Source organism: Pseudopipra pipra, chromosome 5 (genome assembly GCF_036250125.1).
Source record: "Pseudopipra pipra isolate bDixPip1 chromosome 5, bDixPip1.hap1, whole genome shotgun sequence".
Taxonomy (NCBI): domain Eukaryota; kingdom Metazoa; phylum Chordata; class Aves; order Passeriformes; family Pipridae; genus Pseudopipra; species Pseudopipra pipra.
In genome coordinates, this window is record NC_087553.1 from 26,357,021 (window position 1) to 26,381,447 (window position 24,427).

The following is a 24,427-nucleotide window of genomic DNA, read 5'->3' on the forward strand; positions in this document are numbered from 1 at the left end:
TGGTGCACGGGGAGGAAGAGATAAGTGGAAAACAGCAGTACATTGGCAGTACTCCGTGGTAGTCCTGTAAGGCCCATCACATTACTGTAGATGGGAAGGGAAAACACTCAGTAGGGAAGGAGAATGTGCAGAAATGAAAAGCAAACACAGCAATAAAACCTGTTTGAGAATCTCTGGCTAAACTGAGTGGGGAGTCTTATAAAACTTGCCTCAGAAATTACTTTGTTGTGACCGGAAAATAGCTCTTTCATCTTTAAATAGTGGGGAAAACCATCATTGTTTTAAATAAACAACCAGCTTCTCAGTTTGTTCAGTGATAACTAAGTTCAGCACATGTGGCATCATGAATAAGTCAGACAAAAGTAAGACTGAACTTGTAGAATACAAATATTAGGATAATCATCAGAATGGGGAATATACCAGGCAGTTTAAGACTTAGTTTATCAGGTTTCATAATTTAATTTTTGTAACCTTTTCTTAGACACAGCTTTCACAGATAGATTGATATTCAAGAGATAAATTGACTTCATGTGATATGAATTAATTCACCAGCTCTGCAAAATAAGATATTGAGTTTTGTCACATAATGGCTACTCATATAATGGCCTCACCCACTATTGTAAGGCAAGGAAAAGATTACTAGTAGTTTTAGAGTGGATGGGCATAATGATCCCGTTGTGCTTAAAAAGGACAAATGATGAAAGAAAATCATAGATGTTACAATGAGCAATGTAGCTATTAGAATTGAAGCACGGTTCTTTTCTACATGATGTAAACAATCTAAACATTATTATATATATTCTGAAAATGTTACTGTATATTATATAATTCTGCACTGTTATGTGTGTCTTTTCACAGAACTGACTATGTGGAAGTTGCTTACAGTGATCAAGGAGCAGATGGTGGAGTCTAAGACTCATCACTCATCCCCAGTTAAGGGCCAGCTTAAAGTGTAGTTTGAGGACTTCAAAAAAAGGTTCATAAAAGTGCAATTCAGACTCAACAGCATAGGTAGTATCCCACATTTTAGTTAGATCCAGCTGTATCTGAGAACTGCTGCAAATTATCCCATAGCATATTTCCTGTCAAAATAACTGGAGACCCAGGGTCTTGAAGGTCTATTGTAAAAACATTTTAAAGACCATTACTTATTTTACTGCATTCCTTATTTTAAACTCTCCTAAAGAATTAGTAATAATATAATGTGGAGCAATTAAGCACAATTAAATGTGTAAGTATGAATTGAAACAGAAGTTCTCTTTTTATTTGAAGAATACACTCTGTCTTCTCAAAAGTCACAGCTCTTACTAAATATAGACTTTTATTTTAAAATCTATAAATAGATGCTAGTATAATTCATCAGTTGAGCAAGATCTGTAAGGAATTTGGGAACCATCCCCTGCTCAGAGATGTGAAATGTCTGCTTTATTTGTTTCAAATTAAAGTTTTTTAAAAAGTAAGCTTTTAGTGTGTGGCTGAATGGGATTACAGGGACAAGAAAAAGATGTTTCAAATTCTGCAAAAGGACTTGAACTGCTGGACTCCATCAATCTCTCTGGGATGCTGTAAGGTTCATCTAATAAAGAATGAATGGGAAGTATTATCTCCCATTACATGGATTTTGTACAAGTTTACCTGAATACAACAACACTGCAGTTCCTACAAACACAATACATACATTTCTGATGTCATATACCTAATTTAAAGTAATGGCATAATACAGTATTCATAAGGTACCTGTTAAATAAGTTGAGAATGACAGATGATGAAAAGTAGCCATCAGTCATCATTAATAAAATGTTTTGGGGTCCCTGGAAGGATGTAGGATCCAACAGACCCCTTGATAATCCAGATATCAAGCATTAATAAATGTCTGCAGAGAAACAAACTAGTAATTGGTGAGGATAAGATAGTCACGCAGTGTGATTTGCATAAGATGGAAAACTGAGCCCATTTGAACAAAGTATAGTTTTGTAGAACTAAAAGTAGGCTGTCTCTTCCAAAGGATAGACTGCATCCTGGAAAATACCAGTTCTGGAAAAGCCCTAGGTGTCATGTCACAGTCGAGAAGCAATTTAAGGCAAGCTTCCCCTGTGACAATATGACAAAAAGGGTGAATACAGTCCTTGAGTACACATGTAGGAGAAAAGCAAGCAGCAGTATGGAGGAGCATATTCCGATGTCTTATACAGTCATAAATTATGCCCACTGCTGAACAGCCATGTTTTGAAAAAAAGTCTGTTGACAAACCAATTGCCAGTTTTCCAGTCTGGGAAACACCCTTACAAGGGAAGCTGTCTTTCATACAGAGTTGACTTGCTGCACTTTATGCACACCTAAAGATGAAAAAAACCCCCTAAAACTAAAAGCCACCGAAAAACCCAAACCAAACCAAAGAATGCCAGGCTTTAATGGTTAACAGCAACAATGATTGTTGGAAGAATCAAATATTAGAAAACAAGGTCAAACAAGTTTAATTTAGAATTAAGGTACAATTTCTAAAACAGCAAATGTGATTTAACCATTTGAATAAATTGCAAAGTAAAACTATGGATTTTCCATTATCCACTTTCAAATTAAGACTCAAGTTTTTCTGGTAAATATTTTATGGTAAGTCGAGTTAGCTATTGGATTCAACACAAAATTAGCTGATGAAATCTACCATCTTGCACTGTGTAGTGTCAGGCCAGTTTATCTAGCTGTTGATTAATGACTTGATTTTAAGGTTACTGGTAACACTTTCATGCATTTATCTACTTATTCAATGATTGTATGAATAGATAAAAAGGGGAGAAGGACGTCTGGAAATGAAACTCCAAAAAGAGTGAGTGGAAATTATTTCTGGAGATAATACAGGGAAAAATGGGTTAAAGAGTAAACCAACTGGCAAAACCCAGATGTTTTCTTCAATGTATGTATAGCTCCCATGAAGTGAAGCTACACGTAGCACCAGCTATATATGTAATTGTTTACTTTGTGTATTACTAGCTAATGGCCAAGTTCCTTAATCAACCTTAGACAGCTTAAGAAGATCAATGAGCAATCTTCAAGTTGAGGGAGCCACATAAGCCTAAATGCCTGCTACAGTTCAGAGCTGGAATGTGACATGACTTTTCTTTCACAATGAACTTGCCACTTCCAGTTTAGTACATTACTTGGCTCCAGGTGTTACTAGAAGTTATATGCTGGATTCCAGAAGTAATCCAAGAAAGTTGCTGCTATATTGAATCAATTCAGATACTGCCCAAAGCAGCTGTTATCCTGGAACTCACAGCAGCAGATAGGATAAATGTCCTCCTCTGCAGTGTAATCACTTAGATGTTACTGGCATAGATGTTGTTCAGGTATTACCTGAAGTTTAATTCAAGGTTGACTTCATTATCTATCAGGAATGGGTCAGCACCCAACTAAAAGCAGTTACAGGCTGTTTTGGGTTTGGCTTTCTTTACCGGGCACTGTTAATTATATGATTGCTAGCACAGTACCTTCTGTGTATTCTCTGTAGCTTATTTTTCCAGAATCAGATGCTTATTCAGAGTATAAGAAAAAACTGTAATTTCCATACTCTTCCTTGAAATTCTAATGATGCAGCAATTTCTTTCTGCCTTAGTCTCCCTTCCATTACATTATCTGAAATGCCACTGTTTCAATTTTTTTTCACTTACTCCTGACCCAATAAACTTACCTGTTCCCTGACTCTGCCCATGCATTCTTCACTGCCTGCTTGTTCTGAATGGGTTACTTTTGTTGTTTTCCTCCATATCTACCTTCACTCCTAGCCATCCTATTTAGAGTACCTTGACTCCTTAAATTTCTAGTTTAGGGAAATATGGAAATGGACAGGGATAAAATTTTGTTAACTCTATCTGAGAAAAAGCTTTAGATATACTTTATTAAATTCTACTTCTGTATCAGCTAAGGCATCTCCTATTCTCACATCTGTTCTTTGAATAAGATCTCAGGTTAAACAATGAGAGGTACATTCGAGACATATTTCTAAGGTAAAATAAACACCAGTATTTCTGTACTTTTCTTGTTCTGCATTTTAATAGTACCTACATATCTGTTCCATTACCAAGACCTAAATGCTAAGACAATATGTATCTTTTATTTCATCAGTGCTCAAGGCAAAGCTCTGCATTCCCCTGTTATATCTTAAATGACAAAAGCTTTATTACCAGTCAATAAAATGCACTGTGCTAAACCACATATTATTTAGCATATCAAATATGACATTATGACTACAGTAAATAAAGGTGAGGTTTTAAAAAACTTCTTCACTGGTCGCAGATGAGAATTTAAAATTACTCCCCAAGCCCTTATCCATCACACTTATTTCAAAATATTCAACCAATATGTAAAATGGTCTGTAATGGATTTGAATGCTCTTCAGCTCTCTTGCAGGTTAAGCTTCAATAAAGGGAGTAATTAGATGCATTTAACATCTGCTACAAAGCCACCAACATGATTTTTTGAAGCTTTGTACCAAGATTCATAATTGTATTCCCGATCTGTTTCCGAGTTAATTAAACTGGGATGGAAAGAAAAATGCCATTTACAAGTGAAACATGTTTTGTAACTGCTTTCAGTGAAAATACTGCTCCTTTCACACCTCTTTTGAATGAGTGTAACATTGCTCCTGCCCCTGCTGAAAGGCTCTGGTATTGTTGCTATTATGATGGATCAGTTTCTACATGTAAATGCAAGTAGCCACAACTATCAATGTACTTCTAGACACCTGAATGATGATACCCACATTTTTTGCTTGAAGCAGTAAAAACACTGACATGTTAAATGGCAGAGAGGTGTGTATGTTCCATATATACCTAGCTGCCTTATTTTCAGCAAACTACCATAAGATCAGGACCAAGGCCATTGGCTTGCCTTTGACTGATTAATGAACATGCGCTTAACGACCAGCCTCAAACCTGCCCTCTTCCACAGCAAAATGAATATGCTATTTCAACTTCTGCAAGAGGAAGCAACACAGACCAACCCGACATTCAGTTAAGAGCTTTAATCAATGCACACACAGTAGAGAATATGGTATTCTGAATTCCCCCCAAAAGATAAAAAAATATTTAAGTATTTTACAAATTTATAAAATTTAAAGTTTCCTTTTATAAATAATATACAAATGTTTTTTCACTACATGGTTCTGGTTACAAAGCCAGGGGGTGGAGCTTCAGCAATGAATATTCATACACTTGGAACTGACTGCCCCAGGGGTGGAAACACAGCCCATTTGCCATGGGCTGATCCAGACTGCACTGGAAAAGGGTGAGGCTCCACAACACTTACAGTTCGTCAATGACATCACTGTATGGGAAAACATGGCAGACAACGTTTTTAAGAAAGGAGAGAAGATAATCCATATTCTCCTGAAAGTTGGTTTTGCCATTAAACAAAATAAGGCCAAAGGACCTGCCCAGGAAATTCAGTTCCTAGGAGTAAAGTGGCAAGATGGACATTGCCAGATTCCAATAGAGGTATGATTAATAAAATAGCAGCTATGTCCCCACCAACCAGCAAGAAGGAAACACAGGCTTTCTTAGGTGCTGTGGGCTTTTGGGGAATGCATGTCCCAGAGTACAGTCAGATTGTAAGCCCTCTTCCCCTGCTGCTGGAGGGAGGGGCAGCTGTTTTTCTGAAGCCTAGTGAGGGTCACTGCCAGGGCTGCCACGGCCTGGACTGGATCGGGAGAGCTTGGTGGCAACAACCCCCCCAAGTCCCAGCTGCCGTAAGCCTGGAGTCGCCACTTTGCTGCCACTGCTGAGTCAGTGTTTTCAGCAGCACACCTCCTTTTGGACAAAATAGTTTTCCAGGTTTTGCTTTGCCTCTGTTCTCTGTTGTTTTCTGGCTGGGGGAGGGCATTAGATCGCAGAAACTTGTTTGCCATATTGTTTTTCTTTGTTCTACCAAGCCGCATGGTCCAGCATGGAAACCCCTCTCCCCTTTGCTGGCTTAAACTGTTTTCATTTGTATAATTGTAGTGACTGCTATTTTCTTTAGGAATTTGTTATTTTTTTACTTATATGCCTTCGTATTGTCCCTTCATTATTGGAGGGGGATGGGGAGAGCTTAACGCAAAAGGGGAGTGACCTGTTTAGAGTCTCAGTCCTCTGGTAACTGACCAAAGCCATCACAACTACCAAATATGTAACACATTTTTATGTTACAACTCTTGCTTTTTTTTTAGAATTACGTATTCCCTGAGCTGTTCTCCTTAAAAAACAGAAGAGTCTAATAAATCCAAAAGTATAATGAATATGGTTGCTCATGACAGTGGTAAATGCTGAAGAAAATGATTCAGAACATCTTTTTATCCACCAGATTGCTAAACTAAATAGAATTCTCATGTGCACTACATTAACATGAATGTTTTGAGTGTTAAACTTCAAAATAAGATTGAACAATACAGACCAATAAATCTCCATGCTTTGAAAAAGATGATAGGAGAGAAAACAAGCCTTAGACAAAAACAACAACAAAAAAGAAATTAAGATATTAGTTACTGAAATTTATCCAGAAAAGGCTAGTGCTCAGAATATGATTTGTATTTTAGCCCAGAGAGGTAACATATAGAAGTCCTACAAGAAAGATAGAGAGAGACATGTAGTGACAGAACAAGGGGGAATGGCTTCAAACTGAAAGAGAGCAGGTTTAACTTAGATATTAGGAAGAAATTCTTTACTGTGAGGGTGGTGAGGCACTGGAACAAGTTGCCTAGAGAAGTTGCCTCAACCCTGTTAGTGTTTAAGGCCAGGTTGGATGGATCTCTGAGCAACCTGGTCTAATGGAAGGTGTCCCTGCCCATGGCAGGCGGGTTGGAACCAGATGATCTTTAAGGTCTCTTTCAACCCAAGCCGTTCTATGATTGTATGATTCTGTAAGTCTGTAAGTATTCTGTAAGTACTATCTGATACCCTAGTAGCCTTTTGGTCATCACCATTACCATCTCTTATTTGCCATATTCTATCACTTGCTGAAGAAGGCTTGTCTCAGTCATGTAACAAATAATTCTTCTCCAGAGGCCAGAAGGCTTGCTGGAAAAAAACAAACCACAAAGCAGTTCAGTAACTCTTGGGGAGAAATCTGGGCAATATTTGAGGAGCACTTTACTTGTGGACAGTTAAAATTACTACTGAAAAAAAGAAACATTGAGGAATAGAGAGTGGTGCAAGATATAAAATGTTTTAATTAACTTGCTGAATGTTTTGTAATCTCACTGCAGTACACTTTTCCTCAGCTGGGTCAACCTGCTTGAATGTCTAAAGTCCTGCAAGGAAGGAGATAGTCAGAATGCACAGGAGAAACCAAAACCCACATCTTGCAGCCAGACATACAGTAGCAACTGACCCAGTTCATTTTGTGGTACTGACTTAAACAGGGACTCGGTTCTCCTTGGCCCACTTTTTCATGATGCGGACAATATATTCTACTTGAGAATTACCATTGCTCTTCAAAAGATGCAGCACTTCCCGCAGAGTCTCTCTACAAAGGTGAAAACAAAGATTTAAATGAGGCTAAGATCAACTGATACAATAAATGACAATAAACAATCAAACTATTTTGCAAAACATGGACCTCCTAGATAGAGAGGTCCGTTCATCTGCAGAGCAGAAAAAGGTTAAAATGCACAGTTGATGAGATCCCAGGGACAAAAAACAACCAAACAAAAAAAAAGTCTTCTATACAATTGTATAGAAATTAAAAGTAAAAAAACTCCAGCAAAATGTTTATAGCTTAGTGTGTGCATGTGTGTGTGTATTTATATATAAATCTTTATTCTTGCAAAATAGAACAAAGCAAATTTTTTTTTTAATCTTTAATGTTATTTGCTAGTCTTTAATATGGCAACATCTAGCTTAATACTGTCAAAGCACCTTACACATAAACACAAATAACAGGGAAATGAACATTACCAATAGGATAAACCACTATTCTGCTGCAGTTAGCCAGCTAGTTTGCAGTAAGAACTTGTTTGCATATTTTGAAAAACAGAGAAGCTATATGTATTTTACTGCATCTGCTGCAGTGATTGCTAAGGAAACTTGTAAGGTGCTATAGTTAGTGAGATTATTCCAGCAGAGAAGTGAATGGAAGGAAGGTGTAGAAGCCAAGATACATACCTGTCAGTCACATAGGAAACAGCAACTTTGGCCTGATGGACGATGGCCATCTGGCATCACCACAGAATATTCACAAGGGAACAGTTCTTAAATACAGCCTCACTATTCTCTCTCATTCTCCCATCCAGTGAAATGGGCCGAAACCAATATTATCAGTAACATGGATGATTTCCTTTAATCTTTCATCAAGTATGTATGTTTGTCTCACATGGACAGTGTCTTCAGAAAGCAAATTTTAGTGAAAACAGTCTCATCTACTCATTGTTTGGAGAAATCGTGTCCTTCTTACAGTATTGAATAAACATTTCCTTAGTTCTATTCTATGAACCCTAAAATGTCATGTGACAGTTTTCATTCTTATGCCATCAATATGAAGTAAAGTTGCTTTCCCCCAGCTCATGAACATACTACTACATTTATAGCCTAACTTTTCTTGTAGTATGATGACTAATGTATTTTGGTGTCTTATAGTTCATAGCATTCGCTGATAAGTTATTCTTCACCATATACTGTTGTGGAAGATACACTTCAAATTGAAAACTGCATATGGAACCACTGGCCAGAGTGTCTATTCTCTGAAAGGTCAATAATGAATTGGAAAAAGATATGGAGTCCTAAAGCTAAGATTATGATTCTATCTTACAGCTAACTGAAAACAGGAAAAGAGCAAAATAAATTCAAATACAACACAGAATACTCACTTTGCTTCTTGGCCAGCTAAGATCATTTGAAATACACCCACACAAGCACCTCTCTTGCCTTCCCAGTATTCAGGATTATTGTCCAGTCTCTCCAGAACATCAAACGCTTTGGCTGAATAGTAAAACTGACCCATCTGCAAAGAAAGTGAACATTATTCCTGACTGTATGATCATCTTTCAGAAGGAGATTAAAAACATTGAGCTCAGTTTTCTGAAATGAGAAGTAAGTCATAGAAGCAACGTGCATTTTCCTGTTTTTCTGCAGGCATCAAGTGACACAGAACAGGGACATTTCAGTTTTATAGAGGAGGTATTATAACATCTTTTTTGAGGTGCCCTTATCTAGCGTTGTACCAATTATACCAAAGCCCTTGACCAAACATCAACCTCAAACTAGTCCAAACATTTGGAAATAGAATCATATTTCCACATGTAGAGATGGTCACATATTTGTATGTCTTGTGGGTTTAACTTAGGAGTTAAAAAGTTTTTTTCACTGTTACAGTACAGTACAAAAGAAGATTCAGTGACTCCATAATCCAAAATTTTTCTGAGCATAGGAAAATCCAGTGTGTACTCTAACTTTTCTGCTTTAGGTTCTCTACTTGTGTTTGGGAACCAGAAGCAAGTTGCTTGGCCACACTCAGTGCAAAAGGAGTGACCATATTAACTGTGGATTTTGAAGTCAGCATAGCTCCTAGGCTGCATCTATGACTGTGAGTGTGCTCCACTTGGGCAAGCCTGAATAGCAATGTTGTTTGTGAGTGGCATCTTCCCATGAGAGAGCACAGAAGGTAGACTGAGCATAACCTCCCATCCTTTGGTAGCTAGAAGCCTCTGCAGAGAAAAAAGGGTAGGCTGAGGGAGTTACATTGGGAAACTTTAGTCAGAGAAACACTGGTACTACAGAATGAGTACTAATTCTCTTCACATAAAAGTTGATTTGAATCACTGGTGAGTGGAAAGCACTTAAATGTATGGGAATAAAGATAGCGAAAATAAACGGTATCAGATGTGTCAGCTAAAAAGAAAAAATTGTTACTGATCTATCCAAATTAGTATCTGATCTAGTTCCACTAAGCAGATATAGGTTTAATGTCCTTCTTCTATCTGATATTAAAGTAGTAAATGCTTCACCCCAAGTCATGTGCTGTTCCCTATATGGACAAGATGGGCAATTGCATAAAAAGCATCAAGAAATTAGCCAAAAGTCCTTCATCCTAGCTTCCTCACTGAACAACTTCTGTCAGCACAGCAATGGGGCATTCGGCTACACCTAGTCTAAGGACACTGTTGACCTTGCTTTATCCATGCTCATTCTGCTTTCTGTTGAGCAAAGCCTAGTGCAACTGCCTTCTTAAGTTACATTTCTGGTGCTGTCTGTGGACCTCTAATATAATGTAATGTTTCAGAAACAACTGAAAAATGCCACATAAACTCAACATGGACCTTGCTATTTAGTGGAAGAGGTACAAGCAGCTGCTAGTGTAGAAAGACATTTAACACCATAGTAACAATTCTTGAAATTAAATTCCTTGGGCTTTGGAGCATTTATGGCTATATGTAGACACATAATTAGGCTGAAAAATTTAGCCCTTAAAGTGCAGTTTTTCAGAGCTCTAGATGAATCCAAAATGTGGAGCTGCTTCTCCTCTTGAGTACAATAAGCTTTTCAGAAGAATTTAGACAAAGCAATCAACTGATTTAAGTAAGACTTTAAATGGTCTGGAGAGAGTTTTTACATGTCTGTTTTCCAACTTGCTTTCACAAATTGCAGCTACAGGAAACACCAGAGGCATAGTCACCTGCCTGGGCAACAAGACTTCTAGGGTGAGATGGTGGACTGAGTACTTGAAAGATGTGCAAGAGATAATTCTCTCAGCTTTAGAATAATGCTTTTGAGATCACAAGGAGTATCTCTCATTTCCATTACAAACTTTAAGAAAAACATAATACTGTCCCAGGAAAAAAAAGCAGCATGAGGCTCCTTGCCAAATCTATGCTAGTTTTTTTTCATTAAAAGTTTTTTGTCAATTCTACCCATAATGAATCTCTAGGAGGAGAATAAACCATTATTATTGATAGCTCAAGCATACAGTAATTTACTAACGTTTTAATCAATGGGTTGTTTATCAAGCAGGCCTGTAGGTTAAAATACTGACTAACCCTTGCCAACTCATCCACATTATTAGACATCTTGCTGTTATAAAAGAAAGTTCACTAGTGATGACAATGATAAAAAGTATCCAAAAAATGACTACTGGGACAATCATCGAATTAACATGTCATATACCAAGCTCTGAAGAGAAAACTCACTTTGTAGCAATCATTTGCAATGAGCTGCAACAGGTTAAAGGAGTCCCCTGAGGTTTCCATCTTCATATAGAGCTTCCAGGCCAACTGCGGTTTCTTATTCATAATATCTGCCATAAGAAGAAAAAGCTGAAATTGTGAAAAGAATATGCCACACACAATACTCAATGGCAGGTGGAATAGATGTTCCTGTATTTCTTTGCTTAATGTAAATGCATGCCTCAGCATGAGCATGAGCCTGGGAAGGAAAACTTGTCCTTATCTTCTGCCTTACTAGTGATAACAGCCAATTCATCAGAGAACGTCAATGTCAAGAGGAATAATTATGATGTTTACATCTCAATTTATATTTCACAGCAATAAGAACAACTCTCATGATTTCAGGTGTGATTAAGGAACAGAATAGAAAGCATTATAGAAATTTTTTATACAAGACAATGCATTCAAGAAGTGTTTGGGCAATACTCTCAGGCACATGGTGTGACTCTTGGGGATGGTCTTGTGCAGGGCTAAGAGCTGGACTCAATGATGCTTGTGGTCCCTTTCAACTCAGTATATTCTGTGAAAGATCATGTTAAGAGATGTTTACTACATCTGCAGTATGGCACAACGTCCCAAACCCTACATATTTATATTTCAGGTATAACTACTGAAAATTGTTTGATATGGAACATTTTTGTATTGAGGCACTGTAAGGAAAACAAATTAGCCTAGGAAGTCTCAGACTTGAGTCATTAGAAAAGTCTACCTCTATATTATTTTGTATGTGGTACTGTAGCTGTATCCGTACTGAGGTGTACTCTGCAATGTTTTAAAAACTGGTTCAGAAAAAGTAAATAAGATTTGTTATAGAATAATAAACACAGCAAAAGTTTCCAGTGTTCAAGGAAAGAATAGGAGAGGTTTGTGAAATAAAAAACATGCTGGAGATTATAAAGGATATCCCTCGGGCACAGGAGTTTGGACAACATGTGGAGTAATATGGTAGGAATCAAAATACCACATATGCTTGCCTGATTCTTCTCTTCCCTAGACATCTGACGTTGGCCACCCTTGGAGGCAGACAGACCCTTGGGCCTGACCCAGTATGAATGCTTCTATTTCGTGTTTTACTCTGAACATTTTAGAGCTGTAACTCAGTCTTTAAAGACAGAAAGCCTTCAGTCAAGCAATTGAGTAGACAATTGAGAAGAAAGAGGGTCACTGGTCAGGACAAAGCTGCACTGACAGTACTATAAGAGCATTGCACTGAAGCAGTAATTGCTTATAAAAGCCAGATGTACGAAGGTGCAATAACCACCCACACTATAACTAGTGCAATCAGCTTTTCACTTTCATAGTCCAGAATCCACCTACAACATTAAATTCAATTAGGAAAGTGGATTGCCAGGACTGACGCAATAGAGGAGGATCTGTATTCTGCAATGCTGAGAGTAAAGTGACTCACGGCAGCGAGCTAGCCAGCTAAGGTAAATAAAATCACTCTTTATCTTCTCACTCTGGATCAAAAGGAACACCTGCAGGAAGAAGGAAAATGGAAGATTATACATGCATGTACTTTTAAACAAACAGAAGGCAAACCTACCTCGTTTCAACACACAGCTAAGGCTTAAGCCACACAAATTCTTCGTGGCTTAAGTGCAGTGTAGGGACATCCCTACTCTGTGTGGGGTAGGTGGAGGATTCACACAGTGCCCCGCTTGTCAAGGGACTTGTGCAGTTTCAGAGTGCCAAGCTGAGCAGAGGGTGCGGCCTGCTCTGAACAAGTGCCAGTGGGCGGCCATGCAACACAAACAGCACAAAGGAACACTGGGCCTGTGGGAAAAGCTATTTGGAATGTGTTTGTTTAGAAAGAGATGCAAGCAATTACATTAGCATCTTCTTGAAATACCAGAAGTTTCACATATAGATGAGCCTTTCCTCTCCACTCGTCAGAGATCATTCCAGGTCAGCAACAAGCCATTTCTAACCATTTTGGTTTCAGTAAGGTTCTGAGGCAAAGCATTCATCTTTTGTAACTTACCGTACAAATACAGGTTTATTACATTCTACATCTGAAGGGATGTGTGTGTGGGAAGTTATACATTTTAAAATGTACTCTGGCTTTGCTCACAGATAAAATAAGCTATTTATGTGTCTCTCTAGTATATTTGTAACTATACTGGATGCTACTGGAAAAACTCAAAATACCTTTATAGGAGCAGATGTATGTACTGGAACAGTGAGTTCCACAAATTACTAACATTTGTATTGCTTAAACATTGCTGAACCCCTAATTTGGGGGGAGGGAGAAGGAGTAACAGGGAAAAAATTAAAAAAAAGCGGTATTATCACTGTAAGTAGCACTTTATCATAGGTTTTATTTCATTATGTCCAGGGAGGTATGCTTTTATATAACTTAATAAGTGCTATGTGTGGAGATGTTTTACAAGTTTATGAGACACTGGGGAAGGCTGATCTTTATGCGGAAGTGTCATCACAACCAGAGATCAGACATGAGGCCAGATGAATCAATTTAACTACATAATTCTGTTATTTAAATGCATCAGCTATATAACACAAGTTTCTATAGAAAAACTTCTAAAAAACGTAAGAGAAAAAATGTATATTAACAGCAGCTACACTTTTGTGTTCCTTTGTTGCCTGGCTGCTACTAAAACTTACTTATAGCACTATCATTTTTATGAAGTCTCAGGAATCAGGATAGCCCACTAGCATAGTTTTGAAAGATTTTCATTAAGCTAAGTGAATTGAAAGCTTGGTGAATTGAAATATCTATCCATTTCCCTGACAGTCTTGGAATATTTTTCTTAAAGACAGATGAAATTTCAGGTCACAGAAATTAAGGGGTAAGGGTGCTGGGTGAGGGGGTCAGGACAGGGGGGAGACAAACTGTAAAACCAGGAAGGTTCTGTTATTGACAAACCTGAAGAGTTAAAAAGTTAGAGAGACAGGAAAAACAGAACAAAAACATAACTCCCAAACCAACCAAACCTATATGAGTCACTTTAGACTACGTGGTAGGGATTTTTTTTTGTGGCTCGTCTTCTTTCTGGTCTTGTGGAAAATGTTGCTTCCATCTTCATAATAACTATTTGCTTTTGCATATTTTAGTTGTAATTAAGTTTCTGCTGCACAGACATAAAAAAGTACTGGGTGTAGAAGTTAATCTCTTCCAGCTGCATGTGGATGCTGCTGAATAAGATAGTGAGCACTTCCTCTTTTCCTCCCACATCTCCCAGAGGAAGATTTTTTTTTTAAACAAAAATTTCTAGGGACACCTAAAAGCTTTTAACTATTCAGTGTCTTTTATTTAGCATGCCCTAATCAGTCTGAACAAAGAGTGCCTGGGATCCCAGACAAAGCAGAGGAAATCTGATTAAGAGGCCATTCTTTGATCAATTAGAGGTAGCTGCAAGCACGCTTGTGATGCATCACAAGCAGCATGACTCCCCATATACCTCACATTACAAGATTAGCAAGATAATCTTTTCTGAATAGTATTCACTGAGAGTTTCAGTTCCTCTAAGAAGGGGAAGAAGATATTCCACACAACCTGCTTATTTTCAACCAACATGAAGATCTGGAGGGAGAAAGGGAACGAAAGAGTGGAGCAGGGGGGAAATGTTTCCATTGCTGTTTTTTAAAGAAAGTAAATACATACCTCTTCAGCCTCTTTAAAATTGCCCGTTGCAGCTTTGGCTTGAGCATAGTTGAAGTTAAAAGTGTCATCATTGTAGAAGTAACTCTGAAAAATAAGACACGTGGATAAAGCTCAAATAAATAAAACGAAAAACTCCTCCTCCCATGATATAATAACATTAAAAATACACCTCTCACCCCCAGTCTGAGTCAGACCATATAAAGACAATGGGAAGGAAAAAGAAAAACCCACATTAGGAACATACGGTATTTATAAACACTGGGCAGAAAAATTATGGACTAGCTTTCCATCCTACATTCATGACTACAAACACAGCTGAAACATTCCACAATATTAACTATGAGAGATCTGGAAAATGTTCCAAGTTCAAAATTGCAGTGGCAGCCTTTGTGGGTATAATTTTCACTTGGGGCATGTGAAGACATGTTGTGCTGCCATGGTCTCTTTCACCTCCCAAGCACTTATTTCACCACTAGGGTGGGTAAATAGGCAGCTGACTCCCTGAAGTCTTTAAGGAGATGAACACTTTTGTTTTTCCAAGACTTGTCAAGGTTCATCAAGAGATCCTGTGGATCTGGTTATGGGACAGATGCTAGTCTGACACACTGGATCGCATGATGGAGGTGGAGCACAGTACTGGGCTACAGCAGGCAGCATACCATGTAGTAGGACTTCCTTTACAAGTCTTGCTTACAGGTACCCTTCTCTCTAGTTGAAGTGCAACAAAAAGTTTTTCTCTCCCATAATACTAGACATGACACATCTGGTTTAGGACACATCAGGTTGATCTAGCTGTATCTTGTTGAAAAGCTACATGGGTCAAAGCAGAAAATACAGCTCTAGGTACAGGTACCAAACATCTAGCCTGATGTTTGGGTTTGACCTGAAGAACTAAGATTTTATCATGGTCAGATGTGCAGAGTGAAGTATAATTCAGATGTCCAAAAGTCAGCTATGTTCTACGTTCAGCACTGTCCTACACTGCTGCATCAGCAGAAATGGTAGAGATAAGATAGAACATATCACAGTTACAAGCATGGATGGGGATTGATGATCCCTGTCCACTAGTTGTGCACTGCTTATGAAAGAGCATGGGAAAAAAGGAGGGTGGTTTATCCACTGTAGTTACTGTAAGAAAAGCCTTCCTGGGTGCTTCACAGCAAAGTGTAGGGAAGAAGAAATGTTTTTCTTATATAATATTTATAAAGGAAACAGAACTTGTGTATGAAGATCAAATTTTTGTTTTGTTTCCTCATTAAAGACTGAGGAGGAGGTAAAAAGCATAGTTGGGACTGTACAAAAGATATGGGAAGCAAGGGGCAAATCCCTTTCCCAGTGGTGTCTTATTTCATGATGTAGGGACACTGAGGAGCCTCTTCCCTTTCCTGTCACAGGCAGTCAACAAAGGGCACTCATTCAGTCCACCTACATACATCAAGCTAGTGCCTTGAAAGGAAAGGTGGGGGACTGCCACCATTTGCCAAATGTCTAGGTTTCTCCCAAATAGTCTATGTTAGGGTCTACAAGCAGGCAATTATAGAAAACTGTGTGAGAGCATGAGGATGAACCAATTGGGTGAATCTTAAGCTCAGTTTGTGAAAACACTGTAGTACCCTTAGGGTGAACTAATGGGTTCCACCATATGAGATTACAACACTTTACTGTATTCTTTCTCAATAGCAGTTTGAAGTGAATCAGCACAAGTCCCAGGTTAAGCAAAGCTGGTGAGCCAGATGCAGTTTTACTGTGTGAATCGTTTCTTCTGTTTAAATAGTTTCCATTGTATTTTTAAATTAAAATGGAAAAGCAACTTCTGTCCAGGCTGTATAAGTGCTAGAGAACACACCTACTGCAAAACCAAAACCAGTAGAAATGAACAATGCTGATGATAGTGCAACACATTCACAGCAGCCAGATGTTTCAGGGTTATTTGTTGTTGTGTTTTTTTTTTCTTTTTTTTAAACCACATTATATGTACTGGACTTCACTCTTTCGTGGTCTTTTTAGAGGTCTTTAATCTTTTCATAAAACTAACTGTCCTCTGAGTGATGTCCATTTCAATGAGATGCTCAGATACCCAGCTGAGCAATGAAGAATTCCCATTGTGGCCACAACTCAGCTGAGCCTGAATCAGGTTGTTTTCTCAGTTGACCTCTGACAGTGTTATAATGTCACCCTTGGGGCAGCTAGCAATGCATTTATAATAAGGTGTCCTTTCAGAATTAATAACTGTAAAGCCACCTACACCTTGCCTGTAACATGGTAAAGGAAGAAATACTTGCATCCCTGTGAGCTGAAGAGAGGGAAATGACTTAAATAAATCTGAGCATGCTTAGTCTCAGCTAAAAAATTATGAGAATGATCAATTACTTAAAAACGACTGTGCAAGAAAAGTTGTAGGAGGGAGTAAACTTTTGTCCCATGTATCTTGGAGGTGGTTTGTAATCACATTTAACTTTGACCTTTTCAGGTTAGAACTACCTTTTTAAGAATCTTTTAATGGAAATGAAAGAGCTGAGCATATCTGTGGGCTGATTCACTGCACTGTAAATGTGAGAAATACACAGGATGAATTTTCTGGAAATTCTATACCCACTGTCTGTAAACTGAGACCAGATGACAAGTTCTAACTAGAAATATGACTTTTAGATGGCTCAAGTTAGGCAAAAAAATTCTCACCCTTAGTTTCCTTTTCTTAATTACACACATACTCCACTTTGGGGTGGTAGTGGTATGTCTCTTCATTCCACTACACTGGAGCCCTACTAGTGGCTAGAGCCACTGGAATTTCCTCAAAGGTCTATTTCCAGACAAAGTTTAAAAACTACACCTTCATCATTTTTTCACTCATCAACTGCTTTTGGCACCATTACAACCATGTTTTTCTTTAGATCTCACCCTCCTTAGAATATTGTAATTCTGCTCATCTCGTGTATCTCCCAAATAATTTCTTGTTACAACTCCAGTTTCAAATCACTGGAGCAAGACCACAATCATTTAACCCATAATCACACTCCAGCCCCCTCTTTACTCACATCTAACTGTGTATCTGTAAGTTATACCCATTTTATCCATTGAATACTGGTGATCTGATAATGCTGCATCATATTGACTTCAAACTTCTCTTACTTTGAAAAAAGTAACATTGTCTGCAGGGTACCACTCAAATAACTTCTGCAAAAATAACATTCTTAATGTAATATTTCCCTATTTTAGCCCTTCAGTGACTGGTTTCCCTGTAGTTATAACTCAGGGTTATTATTTTCAGAGTCCTTCATGTCCTATGTTCTTTACACACTATTGTTCATTAAAATGTTGTCTCCCAACCATTGACAATAATCTCCATCACTCATTTGATAAGTCTTAGGAAAACATTTGGGTTTTTTCCCTCCATGCTGCCCACCCCATAAATATCCACAAATTTTTTTCACTGTCTTCCTTTAATTATCTTCCTCATCTTCTATGATGCCACCAGAAAGCCTGATAATGGTTAAATTGCAAATGTGATGAGACCATCATGCCCACCATGCTGCATGGTGCTATTTTCTAAATTGCTTCTTTACATTTTGATCCATTTGCCATACTGACCACTTATGTCCCACTGTCATTCCAGTGTTTTGTTTTTCTTGTTGTTTCTGCATCTTTTTATGTTTCCATTGTGTCTCACATAGTACAGTCTGTAAGTAGTGATTCCATGCATTACAGTACTACCAATACTAAATAACAATACTAACCTTGATTGAGTTGAGGTAAATTAGGACATTAGTAAACTGTCTAAGAAGAAAGAGGCAGGAGGACATGCACTGTCTCCCTGGAATGGTATCTAAAATTCAAAAGAGAAATGCAAATTTGTAGAATTAAAAAACACACAGTAATAGAAATCACTGCCAAGATTGCTGGCAACTATGAAAGCAGCTAGTTTCTAAAAATAGTGTAGCTTGCCTTTTCAGGCAAAGGACCATACTAGAGGTTAGAAAAAACTATTAGTTCATCTTGTCATCTTTCTCTACAGCATCCAATAACTATTGCAAGACTTTAATCAACAGCAAACTCTACAGAGACGAATGGTTTAAGTAACAAGCCTTTTCCATGACACAATTTATGTAGCTTAATTTTACCATGAATTATTCTTACTCTTAGGAAATGACACTTCATACAAACCTGAGCTTGTTATTCTAACCTCATTAACCTTCTTTCTTTAAAATTATGCTTTTCAGTTATCCTGGACAAAGAAGCTCCACATATTTTAATTTTAGTTCAAGTAAGACAGTAAACTTGATAACACTGAAAATATCATTATAAAAAAAGAATTAATATTGGAACAGGAAGAATACTCAGTGATACCAGACAATATGAAAATTAATGCCCATGCTTTTGGGATTATCACATTGCTCACAAGTGGTAAAGGCATAAATAAGTTAGACATATCAGTTCAAATGAGTGTCACTAAATTTTGCTGCTATCTACGTCATCATAACTTTGCTGCAACCGTATTATGCTGTCATCCACTCTGACAGTGTAAGCTGTGTTACTGAAAAAATTTCAAAGCTGTTTTAAAGATTCTGAAGTAAGCTTACTAGAACTAATTTTTTTTAGACCCAACTAGAAGAGATGGATGAACCCAAGTGCAGCTGGGAAGGCCTAACTGCAAGTGATTTCAAATCACTACTATTTCACTACATGACATGATCATTAGAGAGCACGTGCAGTTTGGAAAGGTGTCGAGAGATAAAATCCTAGGGCTACCAATATCCCTGAAATAATCTGCTCTTGGATGTTAGTTACCATGAATACATCTGCACTAAAAATAACTTTTCTGTATATATAAATTTCATGTAACTGAAGACTAATATTTTGACTCCATACCACCACACAAAATAGAGCATTCCACTGGAAAACTCCTTTAAATAAGGTAGGGTAGTAATTATTCCTGGAAAGCACTATATAAGAACTCAAAATACATTTCAAAGGAAAGGGAAATAGTCTCATATTTTACCTTTTAGCACTAGGAGATACTGAGCTTGGATGTCCTGTCATTTCCATATAGAGACAATCAATCCTTATCTATGTCTGAACCACATCACTCTGTTCTCCAAATTCAGAAAATTATTTGGTTATTTATGAATTGTTCACTTGTGAGCAAAACTGGCCTGTATATTTATATGCCCTTTTTTACATGCATGCATACTTTTCATCCCAAATACATGCCTCTACAGGACAGTAACAGAAACAGTTTTGCAACAAAAAAAAAAGAATGAAGAAACACTGAATAATGACACTGAAGATAACTTGAAAATGCTCATTTTCTCTGACATTCAATTTTTGAAGTTCATAAACTCACAACAATTTATCTTAAACAAAATTTTAAAAATGCAAAACTTGCAAAGAAGACCTAAAACTAAGGATACATTTTTAGTAAAAATTAATCACAGTAACAAAATATTAGAAACACAATTTTCCCATATATGATTCGAGAGTTTCTAAATTTTAGTATTTATTCTTATGTCCACATTTTGGCAGAAAATTTTATTGTCCCAGCACACCATCCTCCATATACTTTTAGTGAAAGATTTCGTTGAAAAAACAAACAACGTCTGAGTATCTTATACAACTCAGCAATGACTACTACTGGAGACTGAAAAACTAGAGTTTTACAGTTCTAATTCACTGCATGTGACTCATGCAGGAAGAGGAAAAATTTGTCATTTAAAAAAATTACTCAGGGTGACCTAAGTGTACCTCAAAGAAAAGACCACATGAAGTCCAGAAGAAATGTTTCATTCCTCCCACTCAGCATCAGATATGCCTGACTTGGTCCTAAAGGAGGACCACTGAAAACAAAAGGAGTGCTGCTCTTCATTATGCTTGTAGTGGTTTTGGAGTAGTTTGTAACACTTACGTTAAGCACCAGAAGGACTGCATTTAAAAGAAACGTTAATGTTAATTTACTTTCACTGATGTTCCTCTTGTCCCATTTCCTCCTTAACTTATCTTAAAAATCTGATCTGTTTAATTTTCCCCTCAGTTGAGACCCTGGTAGAAGAGCATGAGAACTAACTATAAAAATCTAGTTATATCCTCCTTCATGTCAGTTCCATTTCATGTCATTAGGACTAAGAATTTCTATTAAGCTTAAAAAAACCCCAGTAACCAAGCTGCTGTTCTGGGTGTTATTTATTGCTGCTAGAGGATGAATATTGACTCCTACATTGTAAGTGCTTCCTGGACTTTTTTTAGGTTTTGTTTTGGGTGACCCTACTCCCATTAAAGTTTATAACATCCATCTTGAGACAAAATCTGTACATTTATTGGAACTGACTTTCCCATTAACTCAGTTTGCTCTATGTTCTTTGAACCTTCAAGTCAGAGATCTAATTAAAAAGAGCAAAGGCCTTAACTGATGACTTCAAATGACTTTACAAATAAATGATACTATACTTCCTGAACTGCATGTTGCTGCTTTTTCCTTAATGCAGTCATGGGATTTCTACAGTTAACAAAAGCAAGTCAGAAAAAATATTTCACATCTTCATTTTAATCCATTATTTTTTGATAATCCATATTATCAGACTGTTGTGACTGTTGTAGTTTAACACCAGTTAGCAACTAAGTACCATCTTAGATGCATCTAACGAGCATCTAAGTACTCGTTCTATCCCCTCCCCCTAAAAAAAAAGTAAAACTTGCAGGTTGAGATAAGAACAGTTTAATAACTGAATTGAAATAAAATAAAATAATATTATTATTAATAATAGTAGTAATGAAAATGAGAGAGAGAAAAATAGAGAGAGGAAAAAAGAGAGAGAGAGAGGGAAGAGTAAAACTCAAGAGAAACAAGTGATATACAATACAATTGCTCACCACCCATTTACCAATGCCCAGCCCACCCATGAGCCACAATTAGCCCCTCACAGTCAACTCCCACCCCTTTAGGTACTGGGCATGATGTTCTACAGTATGGAATAACCCTTTAGCTCATTCAGAGCAGCTGTCCTGGCCATGCTCCTTCCCAACTTTTTGTACAGCTCCTCACTGGCAGAGCAGGGGAAACTGAAAAGCCCTTGACTTAGGGTAAGCACAACTTAGCAACAACTAAAACACTGGTGCATTATCATCGTTATTTTCATACTAAATTCAAAACACAGCACTGTACCAGCCTCTAAGAAGAAAATTAACTCTATCCCAGGTAAAACCAGGACACAGGCCCAGTTGCAAGCAAAGGATTTCCTCACTCTAGCAAGCCCAAACCTACTTCCGTATTATAAATCTGCAAATCAGTTAACATGATATCTTCACAGACAATTGAGTGATACCAGCTCCTTGCAAGGACTGGCTGAGTGGGAAGTGCTGAAGCAAGACTTACATGCTTGAATAGCATGGCTGGCTGCTTTGGAAAAGCCCAAGTATACAAACAGCAAGAATTCTGTTCTCCATTCTAAATCCAGCAAAACGAAGGGAGCAGATCAAAAATGATCACAAGTATACAATACAGGGGCTAAGAACATAAAAACTATCATATTGGATCCAAAGTTTGTCTAGTTCAGAAGCTTGCTGAGTAAGAATATATAGCTATAGAAAGAATATGTTCTGATTTCACATATAATACATACTGTGGCATGTAATGTTACTTCCTTGGAAGTTTCTTCTAGCTTCCAACAACCTGCACTGAGGACTTAGTCACTGAAAAATTTGTGTTAAACAGCTAATGGACTTTTAATCTACCAATTTTTTTTTACCTTCTTATTCGCACAAGTTTCTCCATCAAATAAGTTGTGTTATGTGAAAAAGTAATTAATGCTGTTTGTTTTATTTGTCTTGGGTGATAGTTTATGTCAATGCTCCTTGGTTTTTGTATTGTACAGTAATAATTCTTCTCTATTCCTCTTTTCCTTGTCATTTATGATGCACATAATCGGAGTCATCATTTTTCAGCCCATGTATCCTCCTTTATTTAATCTCTCCTTGTTCAAGAAGCTATTCCCTTTCTCTGATCACCCTTCCTGTCTTTATTGTATCCTTTCTTGTTCTACAATTTTTTAAGACATGTAAGAACCAGAACTGCAAACAGTATTCAAGAAAAATCATCACATATGTATGCAATGACACAGTAATTATTTTTAGTTTGTTCTCTCTTTTCTCATCAATTCCTAAGATTCTCTTCAACTTTTCTGATAATTTTGCTAAGTTTAATTTGCATATTATTACCCAGCCTTATACAGTCTCTCATATCTTTCATCATTGTGGAAGCTTTTACTTTTTTACTACTATGGCTAATTTTGTACCATTGGCAAACCTAGTCACGTCATTATTTGTATCCTATAGCTCATTAATTATGAATACGAGCCCTTTCTTTAGAGAAACAAAGGGTTCTTTCAAGTGTTCAAATCAGGTGTACTTTATCCTTTTCACTGCTATTTCACTCTAATTTTTTGTCAGAAATGAGAAAGGTTATTATGTAGGTTCTTTTCTTGCAATTAGTACTGTGGAAATTTTTTTAGGTATTTGCTAACACATGGATTTAGAACTTGATTATACTCAGATGACTGTAGCAGAATTGGAGTTTCATCATAAAATTTCAAATCTGGTTCTATGTAATCTCTATATTGGTCCAGAGTTACCTGTTCACTTGTGCCTTCTCTAAGAAAGATGGAAACAGCATTTAAAAGTCATGCTGTTTATCACACCATGTCATTGCATTTATTAGGTCAATATAGGCAGAACAGAAGTCTCCAACTATTATTTAATTATCTTTCTATATAAAATCTCTAAACCTCTTTAATATGCCAGTCACTGTTCCCATCCAGGCTGGCTGGTGAATAATTTGGCCTCAGTATGGTGAGTTGCCTATCTAAACATATATTTTAAAAGAGTATTATTTCACTCACTGTTAACTATTTTTTCCCCCAACTCAACCATAGGAAGGTTGAAGTCTCAGCCTTTCCATCTTATTTTGCATATGAGTTTAAAATTATTTCACAGTGAAATTCAGACCTTTGTCTTCCTAACAATTTCAATTTTGCTTTTGGGCTATATCTTCACTACAAATCCTTTCAGGATACATTTTCTTAGACTATCTCCATATTATTTTTATCCATGTATGCTATGGTCATTCATCACATGTGCATGACCATAACAGGCATTAAGAATCTACCACCACTGTATCAGTCACCTTGTGATTTTACTGGTATCACAAACCCAGGTAGCTATATTCCCTCTAACCAAGTTCTCCACTACTGTAGTTCATACTGTTCCTTCCTGTTATTTGGGATCCCAACTCCAAAGGGATAGCCTCAATGCAAAAGGAATGAATTAGGGAAATCTCATCTATGGAACCACTTCCAGCCTTCCAACATGAAGCTCTCTGCTGCATGTGGAACAGAATAGAATGACTCAACAGTATTTCTGAAAGTTTCATCAGTGCTGCTGCTCTCTTGAGCTCTTTCTCTTTAGTCACCATGGACACCAGAGACAGCATTCTGTCTCTGAGGACCATGACCTGTCTGCACCATAAACATGCACAAGTTACCCACCTAAAGAAACACTACTAAGTGACAATGCCTAAAAAGGAAACTGGGAAGCCCTATTTCATCTCAATTTCTGTGTTATACCTACCAGCT

At 37.4% G+C, this 24,427-nt stretch overlaps 1 protein-coding gene across 5 annotated transcripts in view; it reads right to left on the reverse strand.

The window, feature by feature from the left end:
* The window catches only part of IFT56 (intraflagellar transport 56), a 58,124-nt gene that overhangs the window by 4,967 nt on the left and 28,730 nt on the right, over positions 1-24,427 (reverse strand). For 2 of the 5 annotated variants that reach the window (XM_064655208.1, XM_064655209.1), the window contains 7 exons: positions 18,545-18,633; positions 14,811-14,894; positions 12,594-12,663; positions 11,150-11,256; positions 8,834-8,967; positions 7,360-7,494; positions 7,176-7,279 (listed from right to left, as the gene is read on the reverse strand). In XM_064655208.1, the coding sequence (XP_064511278.1) occupies positions 7,383-7,494; positions 8,834-8,967; positions 11,150-11,256; positions 12,594-12,663; positions 14,811-14,894; positions 18,545-18,633 (596 nt within the window). In that variant the 3' untranslated portion in view covers positions 7,176-7,279; positions 7,360-7,382. Of the gene's footprint in view, positions 1-5,002; positions 7,280-7,359; positions 7,495-8,833; positions 8,968-11,149; positions 11,257-12,593; positions 12,664-12,731; positions 12,974-14,810; positions 14,895-18,544; positions 18,634-24,427 lie in introns of those variants that run through there. The other 3 variants (XM_064655206.1, XM_064655207.1, XR_010430687.1) reach the window with 3 other exon arrangements.